This window comes from Salvelinus sp. IW2-2015, linkage group LG4q.2 (assembly GCF_002910315.2).
Source record: "Salvelinus sp. IW2-2015 linkage group LG4q.2, ASM291031v2, whole genome shotgun sequence".
Taxonomy (NCBI): domain Eukaryota; kingdom Metazoa; phylum Chordata; class Actinopteri; order Salmoniformes; family Salmonidae; genus Salvelinus; species Salvelinus sp. IW2-2015.
The window spans coordinates 15584518-15606292 of record NC_036843.1 but is presented as its reverse complement, the minus strand read 5'-3'; the positions used below and the strand labels follow the sequence as shown (position 1 = coordinate 15606292).

General features: G+C 44.0%; 1 protein-coding gene across 1 annotated transcript in view; it reads right to left on the bottom strand.

Moving 5' to 3' along the window:
- LOC111963404 (fermitin family homolog 2) overlaps positions 1–21775 on the bottom strand; it is an 85590-nt gene that overhangs the window by 26529 nt on the left and 37286 nt on the right. The window contains 5 exon segments of the mRNA XM_070443402.1: positions 6108–6215; positions 6507–6609; positions 6792–7017; positions 8645–8677; positions 13923–14054. Coding sequence (XP_070299503.1) covers positions 6108–6215; positions 6507–6609; positions 6792–7017; positions 8645–8677; positions 13923–14054 — 602 coding nt within the window.

The window sequence follows — 21775 nt, the reverse complement described above, 5'->3', positions numbered from 1 at the left end:
GATGTAGTAGGGAGTTGTAGTTTCCAACAGGCCAATACTTAACATAGTTTAGCAGAGAAAATGTGATAATTAACTACAATGGCTCGTCATTCAGCAAACTTCCCCCGCCCCCCCCCCCCCCCCCCCCCCCGAGTTCCCAGTTGTCTTGAAAGCACCATAAATCCAGAGAATGCCAGACTGATGACAATTTGCTCATGAAGGACTGCTGCGCTACCTTTCTGTTCAACTGAGCACAGCACAGCAGTCAGTCCAAAAATAGTCTTGTATGCTGCTGCATAAATGTAATATGTCAGGGCGATATGTATACTGTAGCTAATAAAATAACACTAAATGCATGTTGTGTAGTAAGCTGTTAGTAGCCCATGTGCCTCACCCTAAAAATGCTGTCTATTTTCACCTCTAAATTTCACCTACTGTTTTGACTTGGTGGTGTACATGTAGCCTATAACCTGTTTTTGAGAAATGTAATCAATTGTCGAATCTTGTAAGAGCTTTCATTGTCTGCTTATATGCCCCTTTTCTTTATCCAACTGTTCTGACTTGGTGTACAGGGAGAACACTAAAAACGACCAATGTTTTGAATTCTGTTGCTGGACATTTCAAAAGTGCTGAACAAATAGTTATATTGACTACGTCCGTCCTAGATCACTCATTAATGTCTTCATCGAAATGACAGATTGCCTCTTATCCGCTTGTCGTCCCCTTATGCCATAGTTTGTACATCTCAATTGTCAGTAGAAACCACATTTGTTTAAAACCATTGTGTAGTCTTAACATTCTGTATACTCCTTGTCCTAAAGATAAAAAAATGACCCGCCTTCTCTAAACCCCTAAAATAAAGCAGCTTAATTGAATTTTAAACCACAAATCTATTTTGCACGAAGAAACATCCTGTCATTCATGAAACTTTATGAATATCTGGATTTTCCCTGTTCACAATGCATAAAGACCGCATTTAAATCAGTGGACACCACTCTTTTTTATTACAACACCTGTCATAATTTTTTTTTTTTTACTAAAGTAGAGGATTATTATAGGTACTGCAATGGATAGCACTTGTAGCCTAGGAAGTAGCAGAAATGTGCAGAAAGTAGTTTTGAATGCATTTTATTGAAGGGAAACAATAACAGTCTTGAACTTTTTTGCCAACATAGTTGTACTATACAATGAGGAATTCAACTACAAAATAGTAGTCTTCTCCCATTTTTTTTAACCATTATACACCTTGTGGGTGGGGGCAAACAACAATAAGAATAAAATAAGATACAAAACAAAAACGTGAAGAACATAAATCAATGACATTACAGCAATACATAATAAAATTAACAGTGAAAATCACTTACATTACAGATGTACCTATGAATGGAACCAGTTGCTCATCCACTGTTACTTCAAGCCCAGGGTTGTAGAGGTATGGCAGACGCTCCACCCACTTCTCCCAGACCTCTCTTATGGCCGCCAGTTTGTCTCTCACACGTCTTGCAGGTCGACTCACGGTTATCAAATCGTAGCATTCTTGAGAAAGTGTGAAAGACTTTCAGTGGCATCGTGGCACGGAGAAACACCCTTCCACTCTCTGCATCCCAGAGACTATATAACTATATATGTAGCCTCGCCTCGGAAACCTAAACACACCCACTAAGATTAGCAGCTCTATGTAGGCATGCAGGTCAATCTCATCCATCCTTTTCCAGTTGTCTCCATATTTACGGAAACCCTCCATATTTGTCATCTCCAGGATTATTTTTTCGATGGCTGGTGTGATGAACATGTAGAATGTTGAGGCGATGTCCTGGGCATGGGCAACTGCATGTCTTGTGGGCCCTGGGGTCATATGACATTTTGTGCTGCCATCCTTCCCTGGTTGTCATATGGTGACAAGGACCATGTTATTTTGCTCTTCTTTGACAAAAATGTCTCAGCTTGGGGGATTTCTTCTTCATCTGAAGATGATGCATCGTGCTTTGGGTTGTATTCTTCCCCATCTTCTTCAGATACTTCCTCCTCTTCTAAATCATTGTTCACTTGTTCCTCCTGGACATCTGAAAAGAATCAGATCTACGACCTGTTGGGCACTGAAACGTGCACTCATGGCTTCAGCAAAGAGAGAACTTGAGGGACTGTCATCTGCAGCACCTTTATAGCCTCTGACTGCATCCCCCATTAGTAAACAATGCTTTCAACAAATGTTTATTTTGTCTGAAATTGTTTATTTCGTCTGTGAACTTGAGTCATGTGTGGGGTCGTGGAGGGGAGATGCTGCACATGCACAATAAAGTTGTGTCTGAGTTCAATCAGTAGCACACAATCTCAATTTCTCATTGCGTGCGTGTGTGTGTGTGTCTTTGTGGTGTGTAAATTATTTTATAACTGCCGGGTCAGAAATGACCCTAACACCTTGCCCAAACCGGCTGCGCGCATGCGCCATCGTGCGCTATCGTGCATAAATTTATTTTGCCCCCCCACACCAAACGCGATCACGACACGCAGGTTAAAATATCAAAACAAACTCTGAACCAATGACATTAATTTGGGGACAGGTCGAAAAGCATTAAACATGTATGGTAATTTAGCTAGTTAGCTTGCACTTGCTAGCTAACGTTAATTTGTACTATTTAACTAGCTTGCTGTTGCTAGCTAATTTGTCCTGGGATATAAACATTGAGTTGTTATTTTACCTGAAATGCACAAGGATCTCTACTCCGACAATTAATCCACACATAAAACGGCCAACCGAATCGTTTCTAGTCATCTCTCCTCCTTCCAGGCTTCTTCATCGTTTAAATTATATGGTGATCGCATCTAAACTTTCATTGTATTACCACAACTACCGGCAAAACAGTTTGTCTTTCTATCACCCACGTGGGTATAATCAATGAGGAGATGGCACATGGGTACCTGCTTCTATAAACCAATGAGGAGATGGGAGAGGCAGGACTTGCAGCGCGATCTGCGTCAGAAATAGGAATGAGTTCTATTTTAGCCCTTGGCGTCGCAGACGCTCGTTGGTGCGCGTGAGCAGTATCCGGTATCCAGTATCCGTATCCGGTGCAATAATTGAATAACATCGATTTCAAATTTTATTTTGCGACTCTCGCGCACGCGACGTATCCGGTCTGGTCAGCATGTAAGACAATCTTTGTACCCTGGTGGTGTGCAGCTTTCATGGAAATATGAACAAAGGCGATGTTTCACTTTTTCTAATATTGGGGTCACTCTAGGAAAAGTCAAACATAGTGGAGGGTCATTTTTACACTTAAGACAACACAAGGGTTAAGCAAGTCAGCCATATGAGCTGTGTTTTTTTAAGGCAGTAAATGAGGCTGAATTAACTGTTTTGCTGCCAGACAAGACTCCGCTGATAGCCAGGTGTAGCAGTGGTAAGGTGTTGGGACAGCTTTGCCCCACCAAGATTTGCATGCTAAAATCGCCACTGACAATGACCATAATCCACTGTGCACCTACTTGTCCAGTCTGTGCATTTCTTTTACGCCTGCTATGTTAGGATAGCGTGGGGCAGACACAGAGAGGTTGAGAAAAGAGAAGAATGCAGGGTAGAGAGCAGTTGCCTCGCAAGGTATCTATACCTGAAAATACATGATCTAAGTGAATGATAGCTGGTGTTCAGCAGTCATAAAAGTATGCCTTATTTACATTGAATAACTACTAAAATTGTGATTTTATCAGACAGCATACAGTAGGCAGCAGCTCTATAGAGATGAGATGACTTGGAATGAAATAATAAAACTAATGTAATATACACAACTGAGATATTTTATAAAAATAAGCAGTAATGGGCAGTCACTACCATCATGTGACTTTTATTCATTGTTTCATTCTGTGTTACAGCATTCAACCTACTTGATGCATCGTACATTTCATATAAAATGTATCAAAACCCGAAAACCGTGTTTATTTTTTAATAACTGAACCCGAAACCGAACGGACCTCAAAAAGCACTAAATCGCTCAGCACTAGTAGCTGTGGTTACTCTATAATTACCCATTGGGGGTGAGGACACGCTGGCGCCCCCAGGTCCTGTCACTCAGGCTTTACGAGGGTCAGAAATAGCAAGGGGCTAAGGCCCAGGCATCAGACAGGATCATTTTGGTTTCATTGCAGTTGTTCCATGCAAGCATACAATATTGCATACAGTTAAAAGGACAATTGTGCCATTTAAAACCTCCTATTCATTATCGCCAGCACCAAACAAGTGTCTACATACAATACCAGTCAAAAGGATGGACACACCTACTCATTCCAGGGTTTTCCTTTATTTTTACTATTTTCTACATTGTAGAATAATAGTGAAGACATCAAAACTATGAAATAACACATATGGAATCATGTTGTAATCAAAAAAAAAGTTTCAAACAAATCAATTTTTTTTTATATTCTTCAAAGTAGCCACTCTTTGACTAGACAGCTTCGGACACTTGGCATTCTCTCAACCAGCTTCACTTGGAATGCTTTTCCAACAGTCTTGAAGGAGTTCCCACATATGCTGAGCACTTGTTGGCTGCTTTTCTTTCACTCTGCAATCCAACTCATCCCAAACCATCTCAATTGGTTTGAGTTCGGGGGATTGTGGAGGCCAGACCATCTGATGCAGCACTCCATCACTCTCCTTGGTCAAATAGCCCTTACACAGCCTGGAGGTTTGTTGGGTCATTGTCATGTTGAAAAACAAATGATAGTCCCACTAAGAGCAAACCAGATGGGATGGTGTATTGCTGCAGAATGCTGTGGTAGCCATGCGGATTAAGTGTGCCTTGAATTCTAAATAAATCACAGACAGGGTCACCTGCAAAACACCCTCACACCACCTCCTCGGTAAGAACCACACAAGCGGAGATCATTCATTCACCTACTCAAAGACACAGCAGGTGGAAACAAAAACCTCAAATTTGGACTCATCAAAACAAAGGACAGATTTCCACCAGTCTAATGTACATTGCTCATGTTTTTTTGTCCCAAGCAAGTCTCTTCTTATTATTGGTATCCTTTAGTAGTGGTTTCTTTGCAGCAATTTGACCATGAAGGCCTGATTCCCGCTGTCTCCTCTGAACAGTTCGTGTTGAGTTGTGTCTGTTATTTGGGCTGCAATTTCTGAGGCTGGTAACTCTAATGAACTTGTCCTCTGCAGCGGAGGTAACTTTTCGCATTGACTGACCTTCGTGTCTTAAAGTAATGATGGACTGTCGTTTATCTTTGCTTATTTGAGCTGTTCTTACCATAATATGGACTTGGTCTTTTACCAAATAGGGCTATCTTCTGTATACCACCCCTACCTTGCCATAACACAACTGACTGGCTCAAACGCATTAAGTAAAGAAACTCCACAAATGTACTTTTAACAAGGCACACCTGTTAATTGAAATGCATTCCAGGTGACTACCTCATGAAGCTGGTTGAGAGAATGCCAAGAGCTGTCATCAAGGCAAAGGGTGGCTACTTCAAAGACTCTCAAATATATTTTGATTTGTTTAACACTTTTTTGGTTACTACATGATTCCATATGTGTTATTTCATTGTTTTGATGTCTTCACTATTATCCTACAACGTAGAAAATAGTGAAAATAATGAAAAACCCTGGAATGAGTAGGTGTGTCCGAACTTTTGACAGGTTCTGTATGTGCTAAAAATATAAGAAACGTCCTAAAAAATGCTTCTCTGTGATATCACAGGGTAGGATTAAAAGTAAGAAAAAGTGTGATTTTCAAAACCTGCAAAGAGTTTCTAGCCAGATAGGGTATTTTCTCTCCCCACGTCACTGTGAATCTCAGTGTTTTAAAATCAAACTTTTTATTTAACTTTTTCACATATGTAGACTGGTATTGTGCCGGAGATAATGAAAACGAGGTTGAAAAGTGGTGGATTTGCTGAACCATGTTTCTGAGTTTGAGTACTGAAGCAGACCAGACACCTACCACATCCAAGTCTAACCCCTGGGCAACACGCCCATTCAATTCATTAGTTGTTCTGCCGTGTTCTGTTCAACGGGCAGTGAGCCAATAGAGAAGATAACTACTGGAGGGCTTAGTAAATAGTCCTCAACCAGGCCAATTAACATGACACACACACACACACACACACACACTTCTCACCTGCAGGGCGGCGAACATCATCATCTCCTCCTCAGTGCACTCTATTTCCTCGAGCAGGATGGCCCACTTGGCCTGCTCATAGAGCTGGTTCACCCTGATGGCATCGTACTGCAGGGTGGAGAACACATAGCACTAAGCCTGCCTCTTCACAAGTACATAGCATAGACCCACACACAGCAGTCAGAGACATTCCAGCTGAGAAAACAGGACGGCCCAGAGGGGTACTTCCTCTCCACTCTACGCCCCCCCAAAATCTGCCAGCTGCAGATGTAGACTGGTGGGGAGTGTGCATATTTTGTTTGTGGTGTGTAAGCTGTTACACAATTCAGAGAAATGCAATAAAAGTTAAGAGAAACCCTAAAGTCTCATCTGATGGAAAAACAAGTCCATATACTGTACCTTGGGGTTGAGGTCGAAGAAGCTGTGGTATTTAAACCGCAGGAGGAGCACCTCGTTCTCCTTGACATCCTGCTCCATCAGAGACCTGGACGAGTCCAGCCACCTTCACACACACACACGAGAAATAAAACACACCATATTTGACAGAACAGTGACTGTCACACTTCTGAAAAAAGGTTCCACAAACAGAATGACCTCAAAGTTTAAAAAAAGTTGTGAAACAGGGGCCAGTTGCACTACAGCAGACAAGACTGGTGCTAGATGGTTATTATTAGGGCGACTCACCCCTGGTTGATCTTGGCCTTGTCCAGGAGGGACTGGGACTTGTAGAGTTTAGCCAGGATATCGGGCGAGGATATTGGCTGGCTGACAGCAAGGATGCTGGGATTGCCCTCAGAAAGGGGGCTGTCTCCGAACCAGGCGGTGGTGGGAGACAGGGGGCTGCCGTCTCTGGAGTCATAGGTGGGGGTCATGGTCTTACTGTACAGGCCTGGACTGGAGTAGATGCTCCCTGCAAATCAGACAACACATTTTGTACCCTGGGTTAGACTGAGGAATGTTGGGCTCAATTCCATTTCAGTTTGAGAGAATGATTAAAATTCCAATTACATTTATTTTCAATTCTTAGATTGGAATTTCAATTCACTTCTGAAATTGATCCCAATTGTGTAAGTGACATCCACCAAGACAGACACACATCACAAGTACCAAAACTGGAAAAAACTGAATATGATAAAACACAGTCACAATACAGTCCCCTGCAACAGAAGGTACTGAATGTGTGAGTGTAGCGCAAAACACAAGTGCCTTCCAAAAAAAGTGAACATTGTTCCACAGCACACTTGCAGCCTGCGGTTGGTAGCACCACCGATCTGACAGGTGCTCTTGATGCCCTGCCAATGCTTTATCATGCACATGGTTCACACGATCATGATCACATGGTCCACAACCTGAGAGGTGCACAGAGCAAACTATACAGCACAACCAGCAACATATGGGCGGGGCAGTGGAGGGTGTGACACAAAAGTGTAAAAGCTAGCATCTCTCTGATTTGTTTGTGTCCCATTTAGGGGAAACCGGTGGATGTGCGTTTGGAGGGAGAGATTGGGCTCCCTTGGCTTGAAAGAGAAGTGCTCATGTATAAAGAGTTGTGTGTATGAAAACATAGTTCTATTCAGATTTAAGCCATTGATAATTGAACTAAGACATAAATAACCAATGTGAAACCATGACACTTCCTGTTGGCTAGCCTGTCCAGTATGTTTGGTGTAGTAACAGCCCACACACTGACCAGGCCCCGTTGGCCTGAAAAAGCAGGCAGGCCAAACCACAATCTCAACAAGAAATGGCCTGTGTGTGTGTGTCTAATACAGTCAAAGTAATGAGAACAGCAAGGGTTTCTAGAAGGCTCTATAAAGGTCGACTGAAATGCAGGGAGGGAGGCAAGGCAGGTCAGCTAGAGTGCTGCTCTCCCATACGGTCACAGGAGGAATCCCAAACATCTAGCGAAAGCTGGTAAAAGTATATACTGTCAGGACAAAGTGGTTACTCCCAGCGGTTGACTTTCAGTGGGATAGTGCAAATGGGCTGGAGGGCACCAACTAGGTTAACATTTCCTAATCCTTCAACCCCTTTCACTGGGGACTGCTAGGGTCTGGAGGGGTAGACCACCCAGCGCTTTGTCACCTAGATGTAAACTAGGAGGTGTCGTCACCATATAGAAGTGTCTGTTTCTACACATGGCTTCTGTATGGATTTGGGATGGGGGTGGTCCATTTGAAATTGGGTGAATGTATTGTTGTGGAAATACCACCCTTTTTCCAACCACATAATCATTTTATTTCACTCTTCCTGGTACCTGCTGAGCAAAACGTGAACAGATTTCTAGCAAAACAAACACATAGTGAGCAAAGCTGGTTTTAGTGAGCTCGGTTCTGTTGGAGTGAGGCAAAGCCTATCTTGTCACCTGACTGAGGAAATCAGCTGACTCTGGTTACAAGGGCAGCAGCTGGCTTCCTATGGATACAGCCTTGTCAGGTGACCAGACCATCACCCCAGCTGATGGGTGAGGGGGGTAAGGGAAACGGAAGGCCGCGAGGAAGGGGAGAAAGCAGACAGAAGACCAGGAGAAACCTTACCTTTGACCGGCCCAATGTAAATTATCTCAGAGGCTGGAGTGGGAAAAGAGAAAAAGAGAAAGGAGGAGGAAGAAGGGAAGGAAAGCAGAGGAAAAGGAACAAAAACAAGAGGACAGATTAAAGAGATATTAAAACGACAAGAGGAAAAAGGAAGAAAAAGTAGGGAGTAGAGTAGCAGTTTTTTTTTAAGAACATGGATGAGAATGTGTACCAGGGAAGGGCACTGCCAGTATGCCAATCTAACCAGCCCTAGATGAGGTCCCTTTGCCCCCTCAGCAGAGGAGAAAGGAACGTGGTATGACAAACCATGGACAGTTCCTATCAAATGTCAAATTGAAAAGCCAGGCAGGGCAGGGTGTTTGTTAGAATGACCCAGTGCTACATAACACACCTCCTGAAATTAAAGTCCTGGACATAACTTCACATGAGAATATTGTAGAGCTGATCATCTGAGCAGAACAGCAAAGTTGCAGACCCCATGGCAGAGAAGGAGCAAGCATGGTCTTAGTCCTAGTTCTGTGTCATAGTTAACTGTTAGTAATATGGATAGTAACAACATTCATGTTTCTGTTAATGGAATGTGGGTGGGGGGTCTGGGATTTTCCAGTGACACCGTAGACATGTGGGTGGAGATGGGTTGTGGTTTTAGAGTCAGAACTGACTCGTTCTAAACACGATCTGGATCAACCCCATACATCCTGCTTGGTCTAGGGTGAACTTCTGAAGTCAAATCTTGCCAACTGATCTTGGCCGCAGTATTGCCCCTTCACCCGGTTTCCTCTGTGGTCCAGTGATTGTGTTGGGAAGGAGATAAGGAGTTATCAGGTCAAGGTCAGAGAGGCAACAGAGGGCCTCACTCAGTATGGGTGGAATGGGCAGGACTGTAGGGAGAGGCAGTGGCTGAGCACCATACAGATAGCATCAAGTTTAAGGAAGAGGCTGTGTGTGCATCCGTGTGTGTGTGTGTGTGTGTGTGTGTGTATTGCATCGTAGGCCTGGACCTTGTGATTCCCATCAGGCGGCCACAGCCCTTCCCAGAGGGGAAGCAACACAACAGTCAGCAACTAACTTCCAGCAGCTCGGCCATGAAACCCTGCACATGAAACATTGACTCACTCCTACCATCTGAGCTGGGGGGAGGTGTGTGTGCGCACACGTTTTTCTGCAAGTCTTTTTTATCCTAAAGCAATTTTGACTCTTTGCACAGAGTTATGGCTTGGCCTAATTCCTTTTAGAAACCCCTGGCGAACAACTAACATAGATCAATAGGATATCAGTGTGGTCAAATGTGGGGCAATACCAGTCACACACACCTGTTCAAAAGAATGCGGTCACATAGAAATGTCCTTGTTTTTGAAAGAAAAGCAATTTTTTTGTCCATTAACATAACATCAAATTTATCAGAAATACAGTGTGTTGTCAAAAAAATGAAGAACTCATACAACGCTGTGTACTACTCCCTTCACCGAACAGTGGAAACTGGCTCTAACCAGTTTCTTGGCAATTTCTCGCATGGAATAGCCTTCATTTCTCAGAACAAGAATAGACTAACGAGTTTTAGAAGAAAGTGCTTTGTTTCCGGCCATTTTGAGCCTGTAATCGAACCCACAAATGCTGATGCTCCAGATACTCAACTAGTCTAAAGAAATTATAAACTTGAATTAGCTAACAACGTGCCATTGGAACACAGGAGTGCTGGTTGCTGATAATGGACCGCTGTACGCCTATGTTGATATTACATTAAAAAAAATAAAGTTTAAAAAGGCCGTTTCCAGCTACAATAGTCATTTACAACATTATTGCATTTCTGATCAATTTGATGTTATTTTAAATAGACAAAAAAAATGCTTTTCTTTTATAAACAAGGACATTTCTAAGTGACCCCAAATATTGAACGGCAGTGTATATACAGTTGAAGTCGAAAGTTTACATACACCTTAGCCAAATACATTTAAAAACTCAGTTTTTCCAAATTCTTGACATTTAATCCTAGTAAAAATTCCCTGTCTTAGGTCAGTTAGGATCACCACCTTATTTTAAAGAATGTGAAACTTCAGACTAATAGTAGAGAGAATGATTTATTTCAGCTTTTATTTCTTTCATCACAGTCCCAGTGGGTCAGAAGTTTAAATGCACTCAATTAGTATTTGGTAGCATTGCCTTTAAATTGTTTAACTTGGGTCAAACGCATCGGATAGCCTTTCCACAAGCTTCCCACAATAAGTTGGATTAATTTTGGCCCATTCCTCCTGACAGAGCTGGTGTAACTGAGTCAGGTCTGTAGGCCTCCTTGCTCGCACACGCTTTTTCAGTTCTGCCCACAAATTTTCTATAGGATTGAGGTCAAGGCTTTGTGATGGCCACTCCAATACTTTGACTTTGTTGTCCTTAAGCCATTTTGCCACAACTTTGGAAGTATGCTTGGGATTATTGTCCATTTGGAAGACCCATTTGCGACCAAGCTGCAACTTCCTGACTGATGTCTTGAGATGTTGCTTCAATATATTCACATAATTTCCCTTCCTCATGATGCCATCTATTTTGTGAAGTGCACCAGTCCCTCCTGCAGCAAATCACCCCCACAGCATGATGCTGCCAAATCCGTGCTTCACGGTTGGGATGGTGTTCTTCGGCTTGCAAGCCTTACCCTTTTCCTCCAAACATAATGATGGTCATTATGGCCAAACAGTTATATTTTTGTTTCATCAGACCAGAGGACATTTCTCTAAAAAGTACGATCTTTGTCCCCATATGCAGTTGCAAACCGTAGTCTGGCTTTATGGCGGTTTTGGAGCAGTGGCTTCTTACTTGCTGAGTGGCCTTTCAGGTTATGCCGATATAGGACTAATTGTACTGTGGATATAGATACTTTTGTATCCGTTTCCTCCAGCATCTTCACAAGGTCCTTTGCTGTTGTTCTGGGATTGATTTGCACTTTTCACACCAAAGTACGTTCATCTCTAGGAGACAGAACGCGTCTCCTTCCTGAGCGGTATGACAGCTGCGTGAACCCATGGTGTTTATACTTGCGTACTATTGTTTGTTTGTACAGATGAACGTGGTACCTTCAGGCATTTGGAAATTGCTCCCAAGGATGAACCAGACTTGTGGAGGTCTACAATTATTCTTCTGAGGTCTTGGCTGATTTCTTTCTTTTTCCCATGATGTCAAGCAAAGAGGCACTGAGTTGGAAGGTAGGCCTTGAAATACATCCACACGTACACCTCCAATTGACTCAAATGATGTCAATCAGAAGCTTCTAAAGCCATGACATCATTTTCTGGAATTTTGCAAGCCATTTAAAGTCACAGTCAACTTAGCGTATGTAAACTTCTGACCCACTGGAATTGTGATAGTGAATTATAAGTGAAATAATCTGTCTGTAAACAATTGTTGGAAAAATGATGTCTTAACCGACTTGCCAAAACTATAGTTTGTTAACAAGAAATTTGTGGAGTGGTTGAAAAATGAGCTTTAATGACTCCAACCTAAGTGTATGTAGAAAGGTATGTGGATATATTGAAACAACATCAAGACATCAGTCAGGGAGTTAAAGCTTGGTCGCAAATGGGTCTTCCAAATGGACAATGACCCCAAGCATACTTCCAAAGTTGTGCCAAATGGCCTAAAGACAACAAATTCAAGTTATTGGAGTGGCCATCACAAAGCCCTGACCTCAATCCTATAGAACATTTGTAGGCAGAACTGAAAAAGCGTCTGCGAGCAAGAAGACCTACAAACCTGACTCAGTTACACCAGCTCTGTCAGGAGGAATGGGCCAAAATTCACCCAACTTATTGTGGGAAGCTTGTGGAAGGCTACCCAAAACATTTGACCAAAGTTTAATTTGTTTAAGGCAATGCTACCAAATACTAATTGAGTGTATGTAAACTTCTGACCCACTGGGAATGTGATGAAAGAAATAAAAGCTGAAATAAATCATTCTCTCTATTATTCTGACATTTCACATTCTTAAAATAAAGTGGTGATCCTAACTGACCTAAGACAGGGCATTTTTACTAGGATTAAATGTCAGGAATTGTGAAAAACTGAGTTTAAAATGTATTTGGCTAAGGTGTATGTAAACTTCCGACTTCAACTGTATAATATAAATAAAAGGTGTAACTCAAGGAATTAGGGAAACTCTGCTTTTATTCTAATACTCAGAAAAAGTCAGACCATTTCACAGGATCACCCATGGAGTCAAATGGCAATGGGAACCAAGAAGCATAAAATTGACATAAAGCATTGAGAGAGAGCCAAGAGTCAGAGGTTGTTGGCTTCATGTCCCTTCTCCCCCCTTCAATTTCCCCCCCCTCATTCTCCCATTTTTCCCCTCTCCTGCCACTCTCACCCCTTCTGTCCCCTTTTCTCACCCCTCCTTGAGCCTACAGGCTGTGTATGTATGTTTGGGATAGTGGGCCAAGTAGATACAGGGGCAGGGCTGGGACAATGGAGGCCCATTCACACTGCCTTAGCATTATCAACACTGGCTAACACTGCATAGATACCACAGCCCCATGTTCCTCCTCCTACCTCACATCACTGTAGCAAATTCACTGACAGGGCTAGCAGGCGGGAGGAGGAGTGGCCGCGTGTAGCTATTGCTCTGCAGCCTGGTTTGGGTTTAAAATGGCAGGCTGACCAACTATGCAAGGAATCCCAACTATTCACTCCCTCCCTGCCAAGGAGTAAGGAACCCAGAGTCTGCAAATCATACCCTTACTCCTCAAACTCAGTCTTATTTAGGCAGATAATATAACAAAAAAACACTAATTTGTTGTCGACTGTTTTTAAAACCCTATGGGTGGTTATAGGTAGAGGAATAGCTAGATGCTCCAAGAAAGACAAAGGATGCTGCTATTCAACCGGTTATTGGACTGTGAAGACATGATTCCATCGTGGACATTCCAGGAGTGGAAGTGTAACCAGAATTCTCCAGATTTACACAGACCTTCATGGTGGTGTAATGAAAGGATTTTCCTCCAATCAAGGTAAGATCCCTGATACAGTAGCATCCCTTATATTATTAATGTATTTCATCAGAGCAGCATGTGAGAGCCAGAGCCAGAGCCAGGCCTGTGTTAAAGACATAGATTAGTCCAGCTGCTAACCGCTAACAGGGATAGTATTTAGACAGTATCCACAGGCTGGACAGCATATGTTAACTGGGTTAGCATTCATAGGCCCAGCCAGTAGGACACTATGGAGTAGAAGGCTGTTGGAGATGGGTTTCGGGGTAGGCATTGTGTGTTTGAGGTAAATTAGTGAAACTTACTACCTGATCCAGGGGTGAGCAGTGGCCCCTCCAGCTCCAGAGCCGCCTCCTCAGCCTCCTCCAGCTTTTTCTTCTTCTTCTTGGGGTCGCGGGGCTTACGCAGCAGAGATGCCTCCTCTGGATGACGGATGTCTAGAGAGTGAGACACAGAGAGTGAGACACCGAGAGAGTGAGAGAGTGAGACACCGAGAGAGTGAAACACCGAGTGAGAGAAACAGAGACCGAGTTACAAGAAATCCCCAAAACACAGTGTCCAGGTGCTTCAAGTCTGACACCTACAGGCTCCTGAACAGCTTATCCCCATGCCATAAGACTGCTAAATACCTAACAACATGACTACACAGACTGAGTTGAGCCCTGTATTTGAATTATTATGTCTCGATGCACACTCAAAGGGCCCTACACACACTGACACCAACACACTCCATTTGCTCACACACACAATATGCAGAAGCACCCAGCCACATACAATCATTATATATGCTGCTGCTACTCTGTTTATCATCATATATCCTGATACCTATTCACCTTACCCCTATACATACAGTGCATTCGAAAGGTATTCAGACCCCTTAACTTTTTCCACATTTTGTTACAGAAATACCTTATTGACATACGTATTCAGACCCTTTGCTATGAGACTTGAAATTGAGCTCAAGTACATCCTGTTTACATTGATCATACCTGAGATGTTTCTACAATTTGATTGGAGTCCACCTGTGGGAAATTCAATTGATTGGACATGATTTGGAAAGGCACACACCTGTCTATATAAACGTCCCACAGTTGACAGTGCATGTCAGAGCAAAAAATCAAGCCCTGAGGGCGAAGGAATTGTCCGTAGTGCTCCGAGACAGGATTGTGTCAAGGCACAGATCTAGGGAAGGGTACCAAAAAAATGTCTGCAGCACTGACGGTCCCCAAGAACACAGTGGCCTCCATCATTCTTAAATGGAAGAAGTTTGGAACCACCAAGACTCTTCTTAGAGCTTGCCGCCAGGCCGAACTGAGCAATCGGGGGAGAAGGGCCTTGAACCCTAAGTAAAAAGGCACATGGCAGATTCTCTGGTCTGATGAAACCAAGATTTAACTCTTTGGCCTGAATGCCAAGCATCACATCTGGAGGAAACCTGGCACCATCCCTACAGTGAAGCATGGTGGTGGAAGCATCATGCTGTGGGGATGTTTTTCAGCAGCAGGAACAGAGAGACTAGTCAGGATTGAGGGAAAGATGAACGGAGAAAAGTACAGCGAGATCCTTGATGAAAACCTGCTCCAGAGCTCTCAGGACCTCAGACTGGTGCGAAGGTTCGACTTCTAACAGGACAACGATCCTAAGCACACAGCCAAGACAACACAGAAGTGGCTTCGGGACTCTGAATGTCCTTGAGTGGCCCAGCCAGAGGCCAGACTTGAACCTGATCGAACATCTTTGGAGAGACCTGAAAATAGCTGTGCAGCGACGCTCCCCATCCAACCTGACAGAGCGTTAGAGGATCTGCAGAGAAGAATCTGAGAAACTCCACAAATACAGGTGTGCCAAGCTTGTAGCGTCATACCCAAGAAGACTCAAGGATGTAATCACTGTCAAAAGGTGATTAATTTGCAAACATTTCTAAAAAAAAACAGTTTTTGCTTTATCATTATGGGGTATTGTATGTAGATTTTTGAGAGAAAAAAAGACATTTTAGAATAAGGCTGTAACGTTACAAAATGCAGAAAAGGTAAAAGGGTCTGAATACTTTCTCAATGCACTGTATCTCCCTCCATCACTCGAGTGTCCCTGCACATTGTAAATATGGTACTGGAATTGACCCTGTATATAGTATGCGTACTGACTTGGTGTTCTAATTTCTATTTTGTTGTCTCAGTATTACCCTGTTATTGATTACTGCAATGTTGTGTTAGAGCTGGAAAGAAAGGCATTTGACTGTACTTGTGCATGTGACATTAAAACTTGCAACACTAACCCAATCCAGAGACCCTGTGGAGTGTTCAATGAGAGAGAGAAAGAATGAAATATGGGGATAGCCAGAAATATAGTGAGATAAAGAGGGGGATAGAGAGAAGTGGGAGAGCCCAAGAATCAATGGGGTTGTCAGAGTTTAGCTTAAATCACAAAAACATAGCCTTGTAACAAGGTTAACCCAATCCAGACCAAATGGGTCACTGCCCTGGTTTACAGATCTTTCAACTCCAGGCCTCACATGAACCACACCGTTGACTTAAAGAATTAGAATAGGAGGTAGGCAAACCCAGCACAAAGACGACATGAGAAAGACAGAGAAATAGAAAGAGAGCGAGTTGGAGAGAATCATAGAGAGCTGTGCACAAGGGGGGACTCCAACACCCCCCTAACCTTCCCCAAACGAGAGGGGTGAGGATGTGTAGTCGACTAACTGCACACGTACATAGAGCTGGCACAATTAACAAATAATTGTGTAACCGACGATTATGGATGAAGACCATCATGAACATAAAATAACAGATAAATTAATAATAAATCATTTTGGGGGGTTTTGATAGTTATTTGCTCCACAACAACCTGACTGAAGACGGGACAGCTGGGCATTCGTGCGGTTGAGTCCGTTTCCGCAGTAACAAGGACTCTTTACAAGGTGATGAAACGTTGTTACTCCTTGCTGAAAGGTTAGTGCTATACGGTATCCTTGGTACATCTCTAAACCCTACCTATTTTAAATTTCAACTTCAAATGGGGTAACGTCAGAGTTGTGAGGTCCCAATAATCCCAGATAGCATGGACCCTTGCTGAAACAAACTTGTTAAAGCAAACAAGCATTTGGTTGCCTAGGCAACGTCCCCCTCCCTGCAGCAGCAGCACATGCAGTCAGGAGAGGAGAAAATGAGAGTCATAAAAAAAAGCTAACAATTAGAAAAATGCTTTTCAAACAATTATACCGGTGACCGCGGTCATTTCACTGACCAATAACAGTCATTCAAAATTCCATGACCGTCACAGCCCTACACGTACACACACTAAATATGCTGCAGTGTGAAGTGCAGCAGCTCCTCTGATATCACACAATGTCCGTGTTTAGCAGCAGTCACTAAATAATGAGCTGGTTGTATTAACAAACAGCGTATGTCATAACACCATAGACTCTAGCCTAGCACTTCTTCACAACATACTGGATGAGAGACTAGCTGAGAGGCAACAGATGGCATAAACAACTACATATCAGATCTTGTGTCTGTACATGCGTGTGTATATCAAAAGACTAGCTGAGAAGTAAACAGTCACATTGCAGTTCACAGTTTGAGGGTGCGTGTGTAGGACTGTATCTCTGTGTGTGTGTGTGTGCAGATGCAATTAAACTATGCTGGGAGCTCCTCTGACAGACACAGACACTGCAGACCTGATATAATGACTAAAACAGAGCTGCATACTCCTCTCTCTGTGTTGGCTGAGAAGGCCAGCGAACCATTACTCAAAATTCATCTCCAGCGTTCAGGACGGCTCTGAGGAGCTGGCTCAATCTGCCAGAATGCATCTGGAAAAGATAGACGTGCACTGTCTAGATTCTAAAAGCACAGCTGGAGTAAATGGCTGTGCTGTCTTTTTTCTATGCTTCTACTCTCATTTAAGAGATGGGTGGTTGTGACTTTGGAATTTAAATGTCATTTTGTTCTATATTTGCCAGTTTTAAACCTCACTCCCTATTTTCCATTGCTGAGGAGGAACATGTGTAGGATAGAGGGAGAGTAGTTTGTTTAGTTTGTGTTACTATAGCAAAAAGCACTAAGGGTTTTAAGAAGTACCAGATGGTAGCTCACTCTCCCCCTCTCTCTCTAGCCTTTCCTCCCTCTACTTCTTCCGCTCTCTTGCATTGCAGCACAAGCCCTGTGCCCTTATACAGCCATTTGAGTGCAGGCAGGCTACCTAGCCGTAGCACTGCTGAGCACAGTAGAGTGAGTCAACAAGTGTGTCAATAGGAGTTGCACCAAAGCTTCAAGTTCGGTTGTTACCCACATAACTGTTTGGTATTGGAAATGGCTATGATTGCTACCTTTGACCCCAGCACCTGCAAGAGATGGGCTGAACAAGGGAATGGACAGAGCCCTTCTTTTCATCAGTCACATGAAAGGAGGAGAGGAATGCAGGCCCCTGATGCAGCCTGCCAATACTGAGAAGGAGGAGAGGAGCGGGGGAGGCAGAAAGAGGATAGGGTGCAGGACAAAGTGATAATGCCATACCAACCAGAGCTCTGCAGGTGGTGCTGAAGTTGACGTAAGACACTGAACTACGGTCAGTTTTGCATTCTATGCACTAATAGGACTTGGGGTAGTTGAGCTGATCCTAGATCTGTGGCTAAGGACAACTTCTACCCAGAGCCAAACAGAATGGGGTACCAGAGCAAGGCTGCAAAATTGATAAGTGGTTCAAAAACATGACTCACAAAATAAGAAACATCTTAAATCAAATCCTTTTGACAATATCCAGGGTGCCAGCTCAGCAGTAGAGTAGTAAGAATAGATGACTCATCGCTATGGGAGTGAGACCCACCACACAGAACCATTTACATTTTAGCAGACACTTATCCAGAGCGACATATGCCCTTTCTGCATTATGACTAGGGACAGGAGCTTTTGTGGATGGACAAACTAACAATACAATGTTAATAGATTGATATTCAAGCTAGTGTGTTAATTGTGGGTAGAAATAAAACTGAGGTCAAACCACACTTATATTTTATCAACATCCAGGCCTTGACACTTTGGACAGTGAACCAGACCACGGTGTGATGGTCCACAAATGAACTGGACCACAGTTGACCGCAGTAAACTGTTGATAGAACGCTGGTCAACTACACCAGAGGACAGAGCCTGGGAACTGACATTTACACCTCTCCCTCTTCTATCCCTTAATTGATCTATATCTCCATCCAACCCTATCAGTTCCTCGCTCCCTCCCTCTTGTCGTCTATGCAGCTTCCCCATAGGCCCACTTCAGGGCAGGGCCGACCTACAACACAGTGACAGGACAGTGACAGACTCTCAGCAGCAGTCTCTATAGAACCAGGCAAAGCCAGCGCTGAGCAGAGTGGAGAGGCTAAGTGAAGCAGGCCAGCCAGCTCTAAGCAGAGTGGAGAGGCTAAGTGAAGCAGGCCAGCCAACGCTGAGCAGAGTGGAGAGGCTAAGTGAAGCAGGCCAGCCAGCTCGAAGCAGAGTGGAGAGGCTAAGTGAAGCAGGCCAGCCAACGCTGAGCAGAGTGGAGAGGCTAAGTGAAGCAGGCCAGCCAACGCTGAGCAAAGTGGAGAGGCTAAGTGAAGCAGGCCAGCCAACGCTGAGCAGAGTGGGGAGGCTAAGTGAAGCAGGCCAGCCAACGCTGAGCAGAGTGAAGAGGCTAAGTGAAGCAGGCCAGCCAGCTCTGAGCAGAGTGGAGAGGCTAAGTGAAGCAGGCCAGCCAGCTCTGAGCAGAGTGGAGAGGCCAAGTGAAGCAGGCCAGCCAGCTCTGAGCAGAGTGGAGAGGCCAAGTGAAGCAGGCCAGCCAGCTCTGAGCAGAGTGGAGAGGCTAAGTGAAGCAGCAGGACTGACAAACACTAACTGCTCCTCTAGACCGTCCCATTGGTCAGAACAGACTGCTCCTCTAGACCGTCCCATTGGTCAGAACAGACTGCTCCTCTAGACCGTCCTATTGGTCAGAACCTGGTAGAGACTAAGACCTACCTCTAACACCTCAGGCTGCCAGGTCAGGTCAGCTCCCACAGTCAGTCATGTACAAGTCAGATGTGATGGCCAACATTTCCTGGCGGTCTTCCTTGGTGGAATGGAAGAGGCTTCAGCCTGCTGTGTGAGTGCTTGAGGGCCCTATAACAATCACGCTCTCGGTGTGCAACACCACCACTCTAAACAAAATCAGCATGAGGGAGACAAATACCTTATCGAAGAAGACAGAATGTTACCATACATTTAAACCAGAACCAGGGAGTGTCTTTCCTCTTATATCAAGAGGTCACTAGCTATAATAATAGTGCATCAATCCGATTCATTTAACAAACCACCAGTAGGCTAAAGCAGTCCCCTTCCCTACACCCATGTGTAGACCCCATACTGGGCTTCCCTCTGCAGACAGACAGGGTGGCAGAGATGCGCAGCAAAATTTTTGCTGCGGACTGTGATCTCGCCGTCTCTCCTGTGAGGCAGACGAGCCGCACAACCGTGTCATGGTTGACACCTAGTCTGTCTCCCACTATAGATCAGTTTTACACACCTGGCCCAGGTCTGTCCTCTTGGGCAATATGGGGTAGTAGCACTACTGGCACACAATGCCAGCATTAAAGAAATCAGGAAAGAACATTTACTAGATTGGCTCAGTATGAAGGATAAACATGGTATTTCACCATCCAAGTTATGAAAACGTCTCCCCTTCACTGACTGAGACAAGCCAAATAAACAACATTGTGCAGAATCACAGAGCTGCCAGTGACTCATTGATAGTACTAAGACAGTTAGAAAGCTGGAGCAGAGTGAAGGGGTCATTTTACTACGGTGTTCTGATGAGTGGTGTTCTACGGTGTTCTGACGCATCTGGTAAAGGGGGAAAGAGAGAGGAAGGGAGCGGGAGAAGAGAGAAAGAAGGGGAATGAGAAGTAGAGAGAGCGAAAGAAAGAAAGTGTTTGGATGTTAGCAATGTGTGTTCAGATAGTGTACTTTGTTTGTGACGGGAAAAAGATAGAGGGAAAGAAAAGACAGAACTCCCCTGTGGTGAAGGACTGAACTTGGTCTGCACCAGGAAACAGCTACTGCATGACTGAAGACAAAACCAAAAAAAATCCCCTGCCTCCAAATCAATCATTATGAGGAAAGCAAGAGATAGAGAGGGGAAAACAGACAAGAGTGGGAGTCAGTCTGAATGGCCAGTGTCTTGTACAGCTGCAAAGATAATACATCTCTATACTCTCTCCTTCTCCCCGTCTGCAGTGTCAGCCAGTTGGAAAGGCCTCCAGTCTTCCCTTCTTGGCCCTGCTTATTCCTCATTTCATTCCCCATGCTGTGCAGCGCTCTGTCAGTCACACTCACAGGAAATGATTAAACTGAAAGTTCCCCAGATAATGAAAAATAAAATAGTTCCAGAAGAGGTCACCATAAGAATGATATGATTGAAAACTTCCCAGAGAGAGACGCACTGCGTGTACCTCCCCAGCCACCGTAAGTCATGTGCCAAGTCAGCCAAGAGCAATTTGTCCTGAATTTCTCAAAAACAAAAACCAGATTTATTGTGGCAGAGGTAGACGCATTCCTAATGAGGACTGTACAGCAGAGGTGGGGGAGGGTGCTGCTACTAGCCCTTTTCATTTAGTTATTCAGCCATCTCTGAATAAGAGTCACCCAGTTTATTTATACTCCAACAAATGTTATTTGTTCTTTCTCATTTCAAAGAAAAGGAATTCATAGAGGGCCTCTTTTTGCCTTTATAAATAAAAGTTCCCGTTTAGCAAAATAAAAAGCAAGATTCCAGTGCTACCTGGAAGAGCCAACCATAACAGTAAAACAGCCATAACTCCTGAGTCGTGCCTTCTGAACAAAGGCCAGACAGTGCCTGATGGAGGTTTCATATATAAATCCTCACCTGCTCTTCATTTGAGACAGAGGGCTCTGGTTGGAGCCGACATGGAGGAGTGACCGAGATCCGTGTTACAAGGTCAGGAGGGCATTAGGCTCCGATGTTTGACCTCTAACATTAGCTGACAGGGCCATAGGGCAGAGATATGGATAGAGGAAGGCTGTCTGCTGACCGCCCAGTGGTCGTCAGGGGGCAGGGCCTTAAGGGCTAAATCTAGACAGTAGTGTGTGTGTGTGCGTGTGTGTATGGGAGACAATATCCCTCTCTC